We start from the raw sequence: 21,111 nt of genomic DNA, 5'->3' as shown, positions 1-21,111 counted from the left end.
AAAGTGTATTGTAAATACAATAATATAAGTAAATACAAATTACAAATTCACAATACAAAATAACCCACCAACCCAAACTACAATAATTTAACAGTAAATTACAGAGCTGGTAAAAGCAATGCACTCTGTATTGTAAGAATTCTTGAAAAGCTACAAACTAAATTACTTTTCATCGATTCTTTTGTAGGAATATGTCTATTTTGCTTTATCTGGCAACATGAGGCAATTGAGTACATGAGATGTTTCATTATAAATATTACATTTTGGGAGCGGCATGGTGGCTCAGTGTTTAGCTCAGTCGCCTCACAGCAAGAAGGTCACTGGTTTGGCATTTCTGTATGGAGTTTGCATGTTCTTCCTGTGTTCACGTGGGTTTCCTCAGGGTGCTTCAGTTTCCCCCATAAGTCGAAAGACATGCGCTGAATTGGATGAACTAAATTGGCCGTATTGTAAGGGTGTGTGTATGTGTGAATGTGAGAGTTTATGGGTGTTTTCCAGTCCTGGGTTGCAGCTGGAAGGACATCAGCTGCGTGAAACAAATGTCGTAATAGTTGATGGTTCATTCCACTGTGGCGACCCTTGATAAATAAGGGACTAAGCCGAAGGAAAATGAATGAATGACTCTTTTGACAGAAATAGTTTCCATTCCCTTAAAGTTACAATCTATAATGAAATAATTTGCTCTATAAGTCCATTCTTCCAAACACACACCCATTTGCTTACTATTCACATGTTTATTGCTGTCTTAAGTAGTATTGATGCTGTTCTCTCTGTATATTTGTGTACAAGTTTGCTGATATCTTGTAAACAAATAAGTAGTGCCAAAATGTTTCAATCATACATGTAAGCTGCCATCTCATGCATGGTTAACAAAATGTTACAGTATGGAGGGTTAACAATAATTACATAATGCACAGGTTTACAATTATTATTATTATTATTATTATTATTATTATTATTATTATTATTATTATTATTATTATTATTATTATTATTATTAAAGCAATGATTCATACATACAGTATAGAAACATATTTTTGCAAACAAAATGTGACTGGATTGAAATCATTCATAAACTCACAGAATGTAAAGTCTTGAGTTTCATTTACACTAGTACAGTTAAAGCCACTCATTCAGAACAGCATTTTGGTTGGTATTTGGATAAAATAAGATGGTATTTTGACAAAAATGTGTCTCTATTTACCACATATTTTCCTCAAAAGTAATACAAGAATAATTTATGAAGTCATAAAGAACCCAGACCATCATGTGGCATCGGAATTGGGACGAGGTGCAATTCTGATGTTGCAATGAGGACAGAAATTACACACTTCACCTTTAAATGCACAATCCCGAGCCAGTTTGAAGAGATTGATTAAAGTTTAAAGCAGTAACCTCTCCTGAGGTGCAATCCATCATATGGTTTTACGGCAGGGGCAGCTCCGTTAGCTGATTTTGATTAGAAAAATACAGTCCCCGTAAGCTTTCTTGAAGAACGTCCAAGGTGTAATGCAGAAGAGGCATTGATCTTGTATTTTTTTTGGTGGGCGTAGGGGCTCCAGAAGTATTATAAATCTCTCAGTAGCATGCAACATCTTGAATCAGTACTTGGTCTTATGAGTTAAATAAATAGGTAGAAGTAAGGGTGTCTTGTTGATGCCAGTTAAGTTACACTCAAAATGTCAAAACATCTAACTAAATGGTATCTGCAAACAAGTGATTCTAAATCCTTACTACAACATGTGAAAAAAAGCTTAGAATTTAATGCAAGTATTTATTTATTTATTTGTGAAAGAAATACATGTTGATAAAGAATGTTTAGACAATTTTACTAGAGAACAAGTAAAGAAAGATGTAGAAAAAATGCTTTTGCCCATTAACCTCACAGCAGTGCACTTAAAGATTATTTACAGTTGAAGTCAGATTTATTAGCCCCCCTTTGAATTTTTTTTATTCTTATTTAAATATTTCCCAAATGATGTTTAACAGAGCAAGGAAATTTTCACAGTATGTCTGATAATATTTTTTCTTCTGGAGAAAGTCTTATTTCAGCTTGAATAAAAAAATTAAAAATGTAATTTTTTAAACACCATTTTATGGTCAATAATATTAGCCCCTTTAAGCTATTTTTGTTTTCGATAGTCTACAGAACAAACCATCGTTATGCAATAACTTGCCTAATTACCCTAACCTGCCTAGTTAACCTAATTAATCTAGTTAAGCCTTTAAATGTCACTTTAAGCTGTATAGAAGTGGCCTGAAAATATCTAGTCAAATATTATTTACTGTCATCATGGTAAAGATAAAATATATCAGTTATTAGAAATGAGTTATTAAAACTATTATGTTTAGAAATGTGTTGACTCTCTGTTAAACAGAAATTGGGGAAAAAAATAAACAGGGGAGCTAATAATTCAGGGGGCCTAGTAACTCTGACTTCAGCCGTATATATACATAGTTGGTTGATTTTTGCATTTGCATTTTGGTCTGTTTCTCATACATATGACTGAACATATGGCCTACAGTATGTTGATATAAAATATAGTGCATAAAACAACTTGTTAGCCACATTATGCAGTACAATATTATCTTTTTGCAATATTCACTGCAATAATTACACTTTGAACCAACTTTTAAAAAATACTGTAATTTAACTTTGGTTCAAACTATAAAATGTAATTTAATCTGAATCAAAAATATTTATTGCGGTCAAGAAAAAAAATACATAAATACATATAAACGTCAAAATGTTGTTTAATTTAGAGATATTGTTTAATGTTTAACATTTATATATATATATATATATATATATATATATATATATATATATATATATATATATATATATATATATATATATATATATATATATATATAATATATATATATATATATATATATATATATATATATAAACCAACCTTAAAAAAACTATATTTATAAATGAACCTTAATTTATAGTTTTGACTTGGTTGGAAATTAATTAAAATATTTATTCTGCCCAAGGGGGATACAATAAAAATATTTACTCTAAATGAAGTAAAATATTGTTTTTATAAAATACTTTTAAAATCTTTTTTATTTTATATTGGTTCAACTTAAATCCAAATAAAGATGCTCTTTGGACTAAACTATAATAGATCCATATAATGTTAGCCTATGATATTGCTATTTATTTTTTATTTTATTTTCCATATTGAGGTAAATTATCTGCTGGTGCTTTCAGTATGGATGTAAATATCAGGCAAGATGGTAATCAAGCTCACATTAGAAACTTACATTTCATTCAGTCATTCTTTTTCCTTCGGCTCAGTCCCTTTATTCATCAGAGGTCACCACAGCGGAATGAACCGCCAACTTAACCAGCATATGTTTTACACAGCAGATGCACTTCCAGCTGCAACCCTTCTCTGGGAAACATCCATACACAATCATTCACACTTATACACTACAGACAATTTAGCATACCCAATTCACCTATAGCGCATGTCTTTGGACTGTGGGGGAGGCCGGAGCACCCGGAGGGAGCCCACGCCAACATGGGGAGAACATCCAATCTCCACACAGAAATGCCAACTGACACAGCCAGGACTCGAACTAGTGACCTTCTTGCTGTGAGGCGACAGTGCTAACCACTGAGCCACCTTGTCGCCAAAACTGCTGGTTTTGCTTTAAGGCAAATTGAATAAAACAAGTTATATTTAACCCAATATAACAATGTACTTTGAATTATTTGTTTCAGTGTATATGCTTGATTATGCTTGATCCCTGCTGAAAAAAACTTCCTAAATTTGCTTGACATCTCTGCTTGATGTTCGCAATTCTTTAATTCTTAAACAAACACACACTTACCGTTAATTGAGCTAATTAACCTTCAACCACAGAAAAGCCATGCAGTGTATATTTAAAATATTACACAGTTCAGAACCTTCAAGCTTCTACACTGTCATTTTCTCTGTTATAACCGGAGATTATATTTATCCTGTCTCCCAGGTGTCAGTGGTTAACCAGCTGGACATGCAGGTGGTCGTATCCAACGTGCCGCCCACGGTAGTGGAACAGAACAAGGACCGGCTCATCGGGTAACACGCTCCACACAAACACACTTCTCACCCCAGACATATTTCACCACATTGTGTTTTCAGAGCGTGCTTGAAGCTGTAATGTATGCATGAGCACTTGACTCCTGCGGGTGCAGATGTTTATGTTGGGGATAAATCAGTGGGCTGCTTGAATGTGTCAAGACCCCTCTCAGATTGAAGCAGGACTCACGCTGTGGAACATCTGCATCAGGAGCGGAATAACCAAAGCCTCCCTCTGACATCGGATTGCACTTATAGCATTGCTGTACTTCACATTAAGGGGGGAGATCATCTAAATTAGACTTTTTCTATGTTTAAGGGCTATAATCGGGTCCCTGGTGCATCTGCCAATACAGCAAACAAGAAAAAGAATAAGCCAGTAACTTTGGTTTTGGTTGGAAAAGGCATGTGGGAAACAATCTGTTCACTGTTCAGATCTTATTTTACACTTGAAGTCAGAATTATTAGCCTTTCTGAATTTTTATCCCCCCTGTACATATATATATATATATGTACAGGGGGGATATATATATGTGTGTGTATATATATATATATATATATATATATATATATACACACACAAACCATTTTAAGGACAAAATTATTAGCCCCTTTAAGCTATATATATATATATATATATATATATATATATATATATATATATATATATATATATATATATATATATATATATATATATATATATATACGTATATATATATATATATATATATATATATATATATATATATATATATATATATATATATATATATATATATATATATATATATATATATATATAATATATATATATATATATATATATATATATATATATATTATATAGCTTAAAGAGGCTAATAATTTTGTCCTTAAAATGGTGTTTAAAAAATTAAAAACTGCTTTTATTCTAGCCTAAATAAAATAAATAAGACTTTCTCCAGAAGAAAAAATAAAAAATATTATCAGACATACTGTGAAAATTCCCTTGCTCTGTTAAACATCATTTGGGAAATATATAAAAAAGTAAAAAAAATCAAAGGGGTGCTAATAATTCAGACTTCAACTGTAAATATAGAGGGGAGATTGAGCTCAGGTAGATCTCAAAAACTCCTTGCTGATGTGGCTAAAGGTGAACTGCTTTGAGAAGGAAATACTGATTCTGGAAGCTAGACTATGGTGCCCATTTGGCTCAGTCGGTTTATGTATGATGCATGTCTTTGGATGGTGGGAGGAAACCGAGGAACCCAGGGGAAACCCACACGGACACAGGAAGAACATGCAAACTCTGCACAGAACCGCCAACTGGCCCGGTGAGGACCAGAGCCGGCAGTGTTCTTGCTGTGGGGCAACAGTATTAACCAATCTAGGTAAAGGGGGGAGGAGAAGGGGATGAAGACGAAGATGGTTGTGGAATGAAGACTGTGGTTATTTATAGCAACTTAGGAATCATTTGATTGGAAGATCATGTGTTAGCTAATGCGGGACCGGCTGTGGTCAATCATAAGCATGTAATCCTCTCGAATTTAGTTTATAAATAAACTTTCCTTCGTTGTTTTTGGTTTTGTTTTTGGTTTTGTTACACACAGACACTCAACACTTTGTTTAAAAACAGATGAACTTTCTTCATTTTGTTTTTGTTTTCTATTGTTATAATAACATGATCTGTTTTGTTTTTTATTACACTAAAAGTTCCTTTTTGATTTATTTTGGGTTGTGTTCGTTTCGTGTTTTGTTTAAGCAAGAAAGCACCATATTTAGCAATCTAGTTTTGTAACTCAGAAACACACTTTTTTGGTACGAATGTGCCCTGCGGAATTAGAACTTAATGTACTTACATACTACTGAGCTACATCGCCTACAAAGAAAAAGTTGAGACAGTATGAAAAACGCAAATAAAAAATAAAGTAGTGATTCTAAATTTACTCTGACTTGTATTTCATTGCAGACAATGAAGTCGAGAAGTCAACGGCACTTCTGGACACTGTTAACATATGGCTTCCTTTTGGTATAGTACAGTTTTCACTGGCATTTATGGATGTAACTACGTATTGTGATATTTGACAAAGATTTGCCAAAGTAGTCCTAAGCCTATATGGTGATATTGCTTATAGATGAATGATGATTTTTGATGCAGTGCCACCTGAGGGATCTGAGATACCGGTTGTTCAGCTCAGGCTTGCACTCTTGTCCTTTACACATTGAAATTCCTCCAGATTCCTTGAATCTTTTAATGATGTTATGCACAGTTGAAGGTGAAATATACAAATGTCTTCCTATCTTTCTATGAGGAACATTGTTTTTAAACATATCAATCATTTTTTCATGTAATAATTTTCTTACTACCTTCTTTTTTATTTGCGTTTTCCATACTGTCCTAACTTTTCTGATTTGGGGTTGTAATATTAAGACATAAATACACCTTCCTAGTATATACACAAATATCTTCTGCCTCAGGTGGCCAAGTTTTCCCTCATCTTCTCTCGTCAGGCCGTTTCCTCAGCAAACCTGCGTCTTATTCCTTTCCCCCCCAAGTAGCATCTCCATTCCAGCCTCTGTTCTTTTTTTCTTTTTTTATTATTTATTTCTCTTCGGCAGCTGTGAAGCGGGGATATGTGAATCTCTGCAGGTAATTGGCTGAGGAGGTTCTGGCTGCTCTGAGATGTGAACTGAGGGGTAATAAAGACACCCACTGGGAGACAAGGACACCAGCTTTGAAGTGACGCCGTCTTACACAGCTCATTTTAGCCCTCGCTTTGTATTTGTCCTCCTTGCGGCTTCTGTTCAGTGTAGCCTAACATGCATTGTTAATATAGGGGTTTTGCAGCACTTGCGAAATATGCAGACAGAGTAATTGTTGCATTTGTGTGTGTTTTTTTATGCTTTTTTACTCAGCTACGGTGATTACTGCAATTAGTGTTTGTTTGTGATCGTGTGGAAGTTGATTGTCAGTTTATTTTCTCTGATATCTGCCCACCGATTAATGGCTTAGAGGCGCTTGAATTAGCACTGAAATACCGACATGCATTAGCTGTCTAATTTCCACACGCTGAGCTTTATGTTCTTACATGCTGTTTTTTTTTGGGGGGGGGGGGGTGGTATTTGCTCTGTTTTTCAGAGAGAACTGTGTTGATCCATGTACACTTGTACCTGTTGAAAGTTTTTGCCCTTCTAGCTTTTTTAAAATTTTTGTTACACAGGAATGTGTCCCATTTTGTTGTGCTGTTTTTGTAACACATAAACATGATCTGTTTTGTTTTGGGGGTTTATTTTAATACAGATTAACCTTCCACCTTTTGTTTTTGTTTTATGTTGTTTTAATAATATGTATATGTGATCTGTTTTGTTTTGTATTGCACAAGAACATGTCAATTTTTGTTTCTGTTTTGTATTGTTTGTTTAAATAACATACAAACATGATCTGTTTTGTTTTTTATTACATAAACAATGCACCTTTTGTTTTGTACTGTTTTGTTCTGGGTTTTGTTCATAATCTAGATTTTTATTACACAAACGTGCTGCATTTTGTTTATGTTTTGTATTGTAACATTTTATTTTTGTTTTATGTGGTTTTAATAATATGTAAATGTCATCTGTTTTGTTTTGTATTGCACAAGAATGTGTCAAATTTTGTTTTTGTCTTGTATTGTTTGTTTTTATAACACACAAATATCTGTTTTGTTTTTATTACATAAACAATGCTTTTTGTTTTGTTTTGTTTTTTGTTTTATTTTGTCTTGTCTTCTCTTGTTTTGTTCATGATCTGGATTTTTCTTACACAGATATGTTGCACATGATCTGTTTTTTATTACTCAAACAATGCTTTTTGTTTTGTTTTGTTTTGCTTTGCTTTGCTTTGCTTTGCTTTGCTTTGCTTTGCTTTGCTTTGTTTTGTTTTGTGTTTTGTTTTGCTTTGCTTTGCTTTGCTTTGCTTTGCTTTGCTTTGCTTTGCTTTGCTTTGCTTTGCTTTGCTTTGCTTTGCTTTGCTTTGTTTTGTTTTGCTTGTTTTGCTTTGTTTTGTTTTGTTTTGTTCATGGTATAGATTTTTATTACACAGACATGTTTTGTGTTTTGTTTGTTTTATGTTGTAACACACAAACATGATCTTTTTGTTTAGTTTAGTTTTTTATATGCAGAAGAACCTTCAACATTTTGTTTTATTTTTTTATTAATAAGGAAATGTGATCTGTTTTTTGTTTTGCACAAGAACATTCCGCATTTTGATTTTGTTTTGTATTGTTTGTTTTACAAATTCACAAAAATGATCTGTTTTTTATTACTCAAACAATGCTTTTTGTTTTGTTTTGTTTTGTTTTGTGTTTTGTTTTGTTTTGTTTTGTTTTGTTTTGTTTTGTTTTGTTTTGTTTTGTTTTGTTTTGTTTTGTTTTGTTTTGTTTTGTTTTGTTTTTTTGTTTTTTGCTTTGTTTTGTTATGTTATGTTATGTTATGTTTTGTTGTTTTGTTTTTTTGTTTTGTTTTGTTTTGTTTTGTTTTGTTTTGTTTGTTTTGTTTTTTGTTTTGTTTTGTTTTGTTTTGTTTTGTTTTGTTTTGTTTTGTTTTGTTTTGTTTTGTTTTGTTTTGTTTTGTTTTTTTGTTTTTTGCTTTGTTTTGTTATGTTATGTTATGTTATGTTTTGTTGTTTTGTTTTTTTGTTTTGTTTTGTTTTGTTTGTTTTGTTTTGTTTTGTTTTGTTTTGTTTTGTTTTGTTTTGTTTTGTTTTGTTTTGTTTTGTTTTGTTTTGTTTTGTTTTGTTTTGTTTTTATAGTCTAGATCTTTATTACACAGACATGTTTTGTGTTTTGTTTATGTTTTATGTTGTAACACACAAACATGATCTTTTTGTTTCGTTTAGTTTTTTTATATGCAGAAGAACATTCCACATTTTGTTTTGTTTTTTATTAATAAGAAAATGTGATCTGTTTTTTGTATTGCACAAGAACATTCCGCATTTTGATTTTGTTTTGTATTGTTTGTTTTACAAATTCACAAACATGATCTGTTTTGATTTTTATTAAGCAAGAACATTTTAAAAATATACATTGTTTGTTTTTTTAAAACACAAGCATGATCTGTTTTGTTTTTATTACACAAAGAACGCTTTTTTGTACTGTTTTGTTTTGGTCTGTTTTTGTTCATGATTTGGATTTTTTTGCACAAACATGCTGCATTTGATTTTGTTTTGTATTGTAACACAAATATGATCTTTTTTTGTTACAGCAGAACATTCCACAGTTTTTGTTTTATATTGTTTTAATAATACACACGTGATCTGTTTTGTTTTTATTACACAAGAACAAGGTATTTTGATTCGTTTTGTATTGTTTGTTTTTAAAGCACAAGGACATGATCTGTTTTGTATTTTATTGCACAAGAAAATGCTGACTTTTTTGTATTGTTTGTTTTAATACATAAAAATGATCTGTTTTGTTTTTAATTACACAAATAATGCAATATTTGCTTTAAATTATTAAACAAACGTGCTGCATTATGTTGTTGTTTTGTATTGTAACATGTTCTGTTTTGTTTTTTATTACACAGTGCTCTTTTTATTTTGTACTGTTCGGTTTTGTACTGTTCTTATTCATGATCTAGATTTTTATTACACAAACACAGTGAATTTTATTTTAGTTTTGTAGCGTTTGTTTGTGTAGAACATGTCAATTTTGTAATGCACAAACACATTAAACTTAGATTTTTGTTACACATGAACTATTTTGTTTTTATTTTGTATTGCACAAAGCATTCCCTTTTTTGCAACACAAACATGACCTGTTGCTATTTTGCTTTGTTTTTATTATACAAGAGCATGTCATGTTTTGTTTTTGTTTTGTAAGACGTAAACAGGCTCTGTTTTGTTATAATATTTTGTTTTGTTGTTTGCTACACAAGAATGTTTTTTGCAGCTCAATCACGTTTTCTAATGCACAAACTCGTTGTTGTTGTTGTTGTTGTTGTTGTTGTTGTTGTTGTTGTTGTTGTTGTTGTTTTACATAAGATGACACTTATTTTATAATTTTTTAATTCATTTTTTATTTTGTTAATTTAATTTTTTTATTTTGTTTTATTTAATTATTTTATTTTGTTTTAATTTTTTATTTTATTTTTTATTTTATAATTTTTTTTATTTTGTAATATTTTATTTATTTATTTATTTATTTTGTTTTAATTATTTTATTTTATTTTGTTCAATTATTATATTTTTTCTTATTTTATTTTCATGTCTGTAACGGATGTTGATACAGAACATCATCAGTACATCAAAAAGTACTGATGTCAATCTCTCATTTCTCTCAATTCAGGATTTTAGAGCGTTACGTCCAGGACCAGATCCCAGGAGCTAAAGTAGTTATGGAGTCAATTGGAGCGCGTCGATTTGGCGATGGTTATGAACAAGAGGACTACACCAAATCTGACCTGATGGTTTACGCAATCGACCCTCTGACCAACAGAGCCCTTTCAAGACAAGAGCTCTTCAAGTGAGTGCATCCTCTCATGCAAACTCTCTTTCTGCTCTTTTCTACTCCCTTTTAACCTCATGGCGTCTTCTTTAGGATAAATGGATGTATCTTATATTTATATTTGAAGAGATGCATCTGTTTGTCTACAGCGTAAATAAACAGGACTGATTTATGGGGATTTCATTTATTTTTATTAATACTGAAGTGCATCCGCAGCATTTTAAAATGTCCCATCAAGGATGTTATTGGTGCATCAAGTGGATATGTTTCAGATTTTGAAATTCAATACTAATCAACAAAAAAAAAGATGTAAAAAAATAGTGTTTTTAATTTGTTCCATCTATGGACATTGAAAAAATTTGTCACATTTGCCAAGAGGAAGCTTCGTGGTAGCTTTCTTGACTTACTTTAAGCTAAACACCAGTTTGAAATTGTTCCACAGTAAAAAATTTAATTAAATTAAATTATAAATATTTATTAAAATAAATAAATAAATAAATAACCATTTGGCTTGGTGAATAACCAACATTTTATATACTGTATTTGTCTGAACTAAATAATGTATTTTAAGTAAAATTTTGTTTTATTTTAAAAAAATACCAGTGACTTCTTCAATATATCAAATAAGAATGTTTTAGATCATTTATCTGCAGAAAATTAAAATAGGTCAATATAAATTATCACAAGTTTTCAGAACCTAAATATTAGATGTAAATAGTTATATTTTATGTAATTGTTTATATATATTTTACGGTCTGAAAACATGTTATGTTTTATATGGACTTTGTAATTAAAAGATAAAGTAAATAAACACTCACCGGCCACTTTATTAGGTACACTTTACTAGTACTAGTTGGACCCCTTTTGCCTTTAGAACAGCCTTAATGCTTCATGGCATAGATTCAACAAGGTACTGGAAATATTCCTCAGAGATTTTGGTCATATTGACATAATAGGATCACGCAGTTGCTGCAGATTTGTCAGCAGCTCATCCTTGATGGGAATCTCCCATTCCATCACATCCCAAAAGTGCTCTATTGGATTGAGTTCTGGTGACTGTGCAGGCCATTTGAGTACAGTGAACTCATTGTCATGTTCAAGAAACCAGTCTGAGATGATTCACGTTATATGACTTGGTGCGTTATCCTGCTGGAAGTAGCCATCAGATGATGGGTACACTGTGGTCATAAATGGATGGATGTGGTCAGCAACAATACTCGGGTGTGCTGTAGCCAGGGGCGTAGCAACCGGGGGGGACGGGGGGGATCCATCCCCCTCACTTTTAGAGACATACCATTTAGAAACAGGTGATTAATAATTATATGAACATATGATCTCATACAGCTGTCCCCACCACTTTTAAAATGTCCGCTACGCCCCTGGCTGTAGCCCAAAGTGTGCCAAGGTATATTTTGTAATACCTTCCCCTGCAGTACACAATGCTCAATTGATACAAATGGGCCCAAAGTGTGCCAAGGAAATATCCCCTACACCATTACATCACCACCAACACCAGCCTGAACCATTGAATCAAGGCAGAATGGATCCATGCTTTCATGTTGTTGAGGCCAAATTCTGACCCTACCATCTGAATGTCGCAGCAGAAATCGAGACTCATCAGACCAGGCAACGTTTTTCCATTCTTCTATTGTCCAATTTTGGTGAGCCTGTTCGAATTGTAGCCTCAGTTTCCTGTTCTAAGTTGACAAGGGTGGCACCTGGTGTGGTTTAACCCATCCACCTCAAGGTTCGATGTGTTGTGCTTTTTCAGACCATTCTCTGTAAACCCTAGAGATGGTTGTGCGAGAAAATCCCAGTATATCAGCCGTTTCTGAAATACTCAGACCAGCCTGTTTGGCACCAACAACCATGCCACGTTCAAAGTCACTTAAATCACCTTTCTTCCTCATTCTGATGCTCAGTTTGAACTGCAGAAGATCGTCTTGACCATGTCTACATGCCTAAATGCATTGAGTTGCTGCCATGTGATTGGCTGATTAAAAATTTGCGTTTACGAGCAGTTGGACAGGTGTACCAAACAAAGTGGCTGGTGAGTGGAGTTAATATAGGTAAATATGACATAAATATAGGTAAATATGAAGTGTCAAATAAAATTTAGTAATTTACAAAAAAAAGTTATTTAGAGGTATTTACATAAAATGACAATTGGTCAAAATAACAACTTTTTTTTACTCCATCAAAAAAAAAATTTCTTTCTTTACTCTGAAACTAAAACACTGATAATGTGTTATATAAAAATACTGTAAACAAAAATTGGCATGATTTTTGTTATTTTGATCAATTGTCAATTTAGAAACCGCTTTTTAATTTAATATACAATATAAACTAGGCTTATAAACTGTTCTCTTTTTTCCAACAGCAATATAAATAGCTCTCTGGCAGCCATTAATAGTCTGTTTTTTCATGTTTATTTACACTCGCCCATATTTTTAACCCAGCAGCGTGACAGAGCAGATGGAGTGTGTGTTTAGGTTTGTTTAGACATTTCTTCATTTCTTATAAAAACGAGACTCATGGTTAAATCTCTAGCCAGATTGTCTGTCTTATCATAGTAATTAGCCTGCTCATACAGCGCTCCTAATGCCTGTGTGGGAAAACTGTGAATTGTAGGCTGTCGAATACACTGTCAAATAACACGTTTTTTTACAGTTCTAATATAGGCATGGTTAATGATGCGAGGAAAACTAGCATTTATGTATAGCATCCTGTCTAAAATTAAATTATGGGAATGCATTATAGAGCTTTTCCACAAGTTTGACTTATTACATTCTCTGATTGGCTGAAAATCAAATGAGATATTGCCACATGTACAGCTAAAGTCAAAATTATTAGGCCTTCTGTGAATTTTTTGTTTTTCAAATATTTCCCAAATTATGTTTAACAGAACAAGGAAATTTCCACAGTATTTGCTATAATATTTTTTCTTCTGGAGGATTTTTTTTTTATTTTGGCTAGAATAAAAGCAGTTTTAAATTTTTCTAAAGCCATTTTAAGGACAAAATTATTAGTCCCTTTAAGCTTATTTTTTCAATAGTCTACAGAACAAACCATCGTTATACAATGACTTGCCTAATTACCCTAATCTACCTAGTTAACCTAATTAATCTAGGTACGCCTTTAAATGTTACTTTAAGCTGAATATAAGTATATTTCATACAAAGTATGAACCTTATTTTCAGTTCTTGTCATGTGACTCGCGTTGCACTCGTGGCATTTTAAAAAGAGATGTTTGTGCGTTTAGAAGGCACGAGTGCGTCGCTTTCAATTTTTTATCCTCCACTGGAAATAACAAACGTGTGCTGAAAAGACTCAATACATGAATGGCCCCTAAAAAGGCCGCCGTCACAGACATGCCGGATTAACCTGATTTGTTGACAAATGAGTTGCCCATCCATTCCTTGGCAGTCCATTGGTCTTTCACTGGCCAGAAGATCAAGAAACGTCTGTTTCTTATTCATTTTGCTAGCTTGTGGGTTAAATTTTGATGCTCAAGTGTCCGAGATGTAACAGAGACCGAATACGGTCATTTTTCAAAGTTTATTTATTATTATTATTTAAAACAGAAATAGTTAATGATTTCTTGTACGGCCTGCTACCATTTGATCCACGGACTGGTATCGGTCCACTGCCCTGGGGTGGGAGAACAAACCATCATTATACAATCATTTGCCTAATTACCCTCACTTGCCTAGTTAACCAATCAACCTAATTAAATGTCACTTTAATCTGAATACTAGTATCTTGAAAAATATCCAGTAAAATATTCTGTACTGTCATCATGACAAAGATCAAATAAATCAGATATTAGAAATGAGTTATTAAAACTATTATGTTTAGAAATGTGCTTCTAAAGTGTAAATGTGTAAAATGTGTGTAAAAAGTCTTCTCTCCATTAAACAAAAATGAGAAAAAAAAATATAAAGGGGGGCTAATAATTCTGACTTCAACTGTATATGGCTTGCACAGCATAGTTTGTTACTTAACATGTAATATGTGACTGCTGATGTGTTTTTCTACAGGTTTTTGGATGGAAAGCTGCTGGACATCAATAAGGAGTTTCAGCCCTACCTGGGTCGCGGAGGTCGAATTTTGGAGATCCGCACACCGGACGTGGTGGAGAGCGTGACGAGAGCTGTTCACTCTGTGGGATACACTGAAGGAGCTTTGCTGGCACTGGCCGTCATCATTATCCTGTGCTGTATTCCTGCCATCCTCATCGTCATCATCACCTACAGACAGTGAGTGCTGGCACATTAAGGTTTTTTTTTAACGATCTAGGCGAAAAGTCTAAAGCGCATGGCGCAAAAGCATTAAGGGTTTGTCTGAATCCACTTTTGCTATGTTAAGGATAGACAAATGTAGTTTGTGCAACAGCGAATTGTCTAAAAGGGTATTGCTTATTCTAATAATGAGTTATGGGTAGGGCCAGACAGAATCTGCAGTCATTTTGTGATATTTCTGTGGAGAATTTAGTTAAAAATCTGTGGATTTATGCGAAATGATTTTGGGAGTACCATAACTAAAAACTTAATATATGAAACAAAAAATAATACTGAACAAAAACTGAATAAATATAAATGTACACACATTTACACAAGTAAATAAACAGAATTAATGATGGCCTAAAAATCTGCGGAATTCTGCGGAAAGCAGCGGGGGAGTTTGAGATCGACCCGAGCTCAATTTCCCCTAGCCCTGCGAAAGGGGGGAGCCCTGGGCCCGAGGATCCCTTGAGCTCAGGGCTCTCTCCCAGGACAGCATGCCAAACAAGCTATGTATAAATCATGAGCTGAGTGTGAACTCTTGAAAAGTCAGTTGTGTCATTACATGGCGCATTTTCTTTTTACATGGCGGACTTTGTAAATGGAAAAACTGAATGAACACTTAGAAAACAGTTAAACAGACCATCTGCAGCGCGAGGATAAAGAATAAGCCTCCACCATTCGGCCACTTTACTTTCTCTTTCCATTTCTTTACCTTTTATTTTACCTCTTTCACTTCATGGAGTAAGGAAACGGTGGAAACGTGGTCTATTTTAGTTCCTCAAAATAACAACACGCCAACAATGCACCTTAACACACCTCCTTTTTAGACCAGCATGCAAAATGTGAAAATGATAGCTGCGCTGGCCTGAAAATAGCCACAAAAAAAAAACATGCCTGACGAGCCTGCCACCGTATTGTAAGTCTTTACATACATAACCCTATACTGCAGTCCAGTGTTTTGCACATACCCTGAGGTTTACAGTACAAAATAGTATATGTAGATAATGGCAACACCATTTCACGGCAATTCGTAACGCTTTGATTTAGTGGCTAAATCGTTTGAATTTGTACAATCTCATTCGTACAATTTAGTACAATTTGTTCATCCCCCAATGATGGTTGGGTTTAGGGGTGGGGTTGGGTGACACCCTTCCTTTTTAAAATCGTACATTTTTGTACGACTGAACTCGTAAGAATTTGTATGAATTAAGCATTAAACTGACAAAACTTAATATAGTTACGTTTCCTCGTGAGATCAGGCTGATAATGCACATACCGTAAAAACTGAGACTTGTTTTTGTAATGTGTACCGTGTATGTATTGTTGATGTGCACTTTACTCTTTTTTTTGCACTATTTAGTTTGCCCACAAGGTGGCAACACTGGCTGCAGTCACTACTTTACTGTCAAAAAAATAATAAATGTAAGTCTGGAGAAAAAGAAACAACAACAAACCACTGAAATCACTGCTGAATGATGAGTGCGTATGTGAGAAGACTAAACGATACCCAAAATAGGCTGGCAAAAAAAAAAAAACAATGATTCAAGTTAACTTTATTAACTCTAAGAGACTTTTCAAAAAAAAAAGTGGAGTGGAGTTTTTCTTTAAGACATGTCTATGCCATACCTGCCATCCCGTATTTTACAGTTCTATCCAGCTATCATCCCGTAAAAGTATTTTCCTGTATTTCTCCCATATTTTCAGTCTTTCTCTGAAAAGTGGCAAATAAATATTATAGAGCCGAGCCTCCCTATACAAAACCCATACCGCCGAACCACCAGGGGCCGCCCCTTGCTCTTAAATGTGAGTCTGTTCTGTGCTTTCGCTTTTATGGCGGGATTCCCTTTCCTTTTCATTACAGGTGCCGTCTCCCCTTCATATGCTCAAAACAGTCATATAGTGGTGCATGACTGTCAGCTGACGCACTCCATAGTGATAAATAGACGCTGTTTCCCAAACGGATTCTGTACACGCGATCTGAAGCAGAGCGAAAGTCTGGGTTTTGGGTGCGTGTTTGAACAGACATATACACATAATTAATAATAATAATATCTAAATATGTCGATCTTGTTAGGTTTTTTCAAACACAACTAATTTCGTCCTAAATGAGCATAAAAAGTTAGGAAAGCAATCGAAAGCTTTCATTATAACGTTAGATCTGTGCATTTTTAAAGTGACATCTGTTATTTAATGTAATGGAAAAAAAATCGAAATAAATAAGAGATTCATTTGTTGCTCTTTAATCAGAATGTGTAAGTTATACAGTAAAGAAACGGCTAATGAGATTTGATAGCTTGAATCTATTTCATTATAATTGCTATTAAATTTAATAAGCTGAACTGTTTGCTCAAGTATTTGCTGCTAATGTATACCATTTATTTTTTCTTTTGTAAATCATAATAAACCACATTATTGACCATTTAACTGTTTATTTACAATGAAACAGCTCTAAATGAACATGTTTAGTAATTTGGGGATTTTTTAAATGGGGAGGGGGGGCGGCAAATCCCTTATTATGGTGGCATATCCCTTATTTTTTATGGCATATCCCTTATTTTCACATCCCAATCTTGACAGATATGGTCTATGCATTTATTTGTAGAACCATTTGTAGAACTTTATAGAACCATTTGTAGTTACTTTCTCTTGGGTAGATGCAGCAATCACTTCAAAGTTCCTCTGTGAAATCTTTTACTATAACCTCCCAGAAAACCCTCATACAAGAGCTTTCCACACCATTAATGCTTAAAAACACATCTTCATCTGTTTTTATTAAATGAATGACTAGTGCGGAGGCTGCGATATGCCTTATGCGATAAACAACCAAGATTTCATTTCATTGACTTATCACTAGGCCCATACGAAATCTGTGCGCACAGAATTACGCAGATTTCCGCAGATTTCCTCACATTTTTAGCCCATCATTAATTCTGTTTATTTACTTGAGTAAATGTGTGTAAATATATATTTATTCACTTTTTAAATTAATTACAGTAATATTATTGACTAATGTGAAAATGTTCATCTGATTTATGTACAATGCAGTTTGTACAGTAATATTTTCTGTCTTTTAGTAGAGATATTATATGAGAGGCTTGCTTCGTTTACCAAATAAAGTGGATCTAATTGGATTTGCATTTTAAACATTAAATAATAGTTAAAAAGATAATGTTTTTTATTTCACATATTAAGGTGTTAGTTATGACACTCCCAAAATAATTCCGCAGAAATCCGCAGATTTTTAGCAAAATTCTCTGCAGAAATAGCAAAAAACGTCCCCGGATTCCGTCTGGCTCTACTTATCACTAGACGGAAAAAAAACATGTTAGATTTTTTTCAAAACAATTCAACAATTAGGAAACATCACAATGGTTTTGCACAAATCAGTAATGAAAACCAGTCTAATGTTTCTTATGAGGTTGAATCAGAAGACTTCTCAGACTGCAGATTTCCCCACTTAACAGCCAAGCACAAGTAAATTCATTAAAGCAGAAACATTCAGTCGTGTTAAACAAGCAGCTTCTCTCCGCTGGGATTTCAGGCTTGCGTTTACTATACATTTTTCACAATGGTAACACCTTAGAGAACTGCCCGGTCTTCTGTTTATTCAGCTCAAATCAAGATTGATTGAGGCCACGCAAATACGGGTAACTATGAGAAATCATCAGTGGTTAAGGACTGTGTTTTTACACGCTGTGCCAGCTTAGTCAATGCCAGATGGCAGACCTGACAATGAAAATTCAGGAATGAAATTACAAGATGTGAGCGGGGGATATGAGGATTATTCCGGAATCACTGAGGATTTCATTTAGGATTGAAGAGAATTCGCATTTACGAGAGCAGAAAAGAGAGCAGATTTATAAATTTTGTGGCTGAAATGTGTTTTTGTTGTGTTTGTTGCAGATGTGTGAAAAGATTATGTTGATAAGTCAATGATTTATATCTGTTTTTTCTCTCTCTTCTTTTCACAACGTGCCAACTTCAGATTCAAAGAGTAAGTATCATACTGAAACATGCATGTGTAATAATCAGTGTTGGGTTAGTTACTTTAAAAAAGTAATAGATTACAAATTACTGACTACTACTAGGAAATTGTAATCTGATTACGTTACTAACTACTGCAAAAAGTAATCAGATTACTAATTACTTTACTTTAAAGTTACGTTTAAAACATATAAAATAGACCTATGAAAAATACAAAATAAACTGCAGCTCTTTCAGTAATTTAAAACATGCTGAATAAGTTGACGCTTCCTTCCGATGTGGCAACCCCTGGTGAATAAAGGGACTAAGCCAAAGAAAATGAATGAATGATGTTTCCCCATTAAAAGAGATGGAACCTGAGAGGCCGCCGAGTAAATTACTTGCCTTAACAGAACTTTGGTATTATGTTACATGGTCAGTTGCATTGCTATAATGGAAACCGCAAGTTAAGAACTACTGATCTCATTTATTATATATGAGAAACTCTAAATGAGTTAAAAATGCAGAGGAATCACGCTTGTTAATTTCCCACAATTGGGGCAGAAATGTTTATCTTCGCAAACAGCATGGTTTAAAAAAAATCTCAAACCATCCAATAGGCACTTGTTACATAAACATCAGACTCTCAGATATTACACCAAACAATAAATAAAAGAAATTAAATCTCATGCTTCTAAAATTCATTTTCTGTACACGTTGTTTTTGGACCCATAATTGGGTTTTCATCTGAGTTCATGTATATTTGATGAATCCTTCATAATATAAGCCAGTGCTTTTATTTAGCATATTATTATGACTTTATCATCTACAGGCGGCAGGCAGAGTGTGCAAAAACAGCCCGGATCCAAATGGCTCTTCCCACTGGCAAATCTGGAGGTGCTGCCACCAACAATCTGTATGAAGAACTCGGCGACAGCACCATGTAAGTTTGAAACCTTCGGCAAATTATACTTGTCACTCTCTTCAAGCTGCATATTAACACATATTGGGCTTTACAAGATACATTTACTTCATGTACAACGGCATGAATCTATACATATTGCATACATTTGGTTAAATCTGAAGGTTCTAGGTACAGGTATAAAGTAATGTTGCATTTATTTTAAGGCTAAGACTTATGTTCATTGTGTTAAAAGTCCACCAAATGGCAAGAATATCTTTTTGTGACAATCATTTCAATTTCCATTTGTATTGTGTCCGGTCTTTTGCCACATTTGATATAATGCAAACTTACAGGTCTTTCCTGAAAAAATTGGAAGTTTAATCCAAGGTTGACTGGAACATTGGATTTCCAGATTGGTGATGCAATTCATTTACTGCACCTAACTCAGACAAAACTGTGTAAAAAAAGGATACAAGCCTAATCATTTTCATTAAGCATTTCAAAGTGTGTGAGTGTGCATGTGTGTTTAGTAACCTTTGACCCAACAAACAAATTATCTCCTTTGACTATGCCGAATTTAATAAGATTCTAGGGATGTCTGTATACTTCCAGTGTGGAGGAAGAATAAATGAAAAACCAATAGATACAATAAACCCCTAGACAGCTTTGGTGCGTAGTGCCTAATTTAGGTTCATTTTTTTCTAGCCTCTTTATGATCCTCAATATTAAACTGTCTGTTTTTCCACTCCTACATTTATCCTATCGTGATCTTATCATTAGTTAGTCATTGCCAACTGAAATAACTTTATTTTGCGACAAAATATTAGTATGTCTCCTACTTTTGTTGTCATGCTGGCCAGAACAGTTTTTTAATATCATTATTAGACAGTTGTGATATCTTGTCAAACTTATTTCAGAAGATAAAGTTTTTATTATCAGACTTTGTAAACATCTTTCTCTGGCTTGGTTGTGTCTGGCATTAGGCAGGTTTCCTCTTTTTAGCCTTTTTAACGTGTTGCTAATTTGTTTTTCATCCTGTCTTTTTCATTTCTTGGATATCAGACCTAAGTAAGTAGGCAGTCATATATGTTTCCTAGTGTTGTAGACAATATAAGTAAGGTATACGGTATAGTGCTGTTGAATATTCTTTCCTGTCATTAGTTGCCTTGCATTGTAATCAGTTGTCTTGCTTTTTATCAGTAGTTTGGTTACTTGTCACTACTTTGCCTAGGAACAAGGGCTGCACGAATAATTGAAGGTGATTTTCATGCACATTTTGTCAGTAAAGCTGGCTCTGTAATTGGCGGTAAATTTCCAACAACTGCTTTGAGATGCAGCAGTGTTTACAAAGCCATAGTATCATTCTGCGATTTGACAGCTGTTTGCAGAACTTCTCAGTGAACTATGGCTCTGTG

The 21,111-nt window shown here is 33.6% G+C and overlaps 1 protein-coding gene across 1 annotated transcript in view; it reads left to right on the top strand.

Moving 5' to 3' along the window:
• Positions 1 to 21,111, top strand: part of pcdh15b (protocadherin-related 15b) — a 464,565-nt gene that overhangs the window by 421,724 nt on the left and 21,730 nt on the right. Inside the window, exons 29-33 of the mRNA XM_056468996.1 lie at positions 3,994 to 4,082; positions 10,385 to 10,561; positions 14,584 to 14,802; positions 18,815 to 18,823; positions 19,625 to 19,735. Coding sequence (XP_056324971.1) covers positions 3,994 to 4,082; positions 10,385 to 10,561; positions 14,584 to 14,802; positions 18,815 to 18,823; positions 19,625 to 19,735 — 605 coding nt within the window. The remainder of the gene's footprint in view (positions 1 to 3,993; positions 4,083 to 10,384; positions 10,562 to 14,583; positions 14,803 to 18,814; positions 18,824 to 19,624; positions 19,736 to 21,111) is intronic.

Source organism: Danio aesculapii, chromosome 12 (assembly GCF_903798145.1).
Source record: "Danio aesculapii chromosome 12, fDanAes4.1, whole genome shotgun sequence".
NCBI lineage: Eukaryota > Metazoa > Chordata > Actinopteri > Cypriniformes > Danionidae > Danio > Danio aesculapii.
The sequence above is the reverse complement of the archived record's forward strand: the minus strand, read 5'-3'. Positions and strand labels throughout refer to the sequence as shown.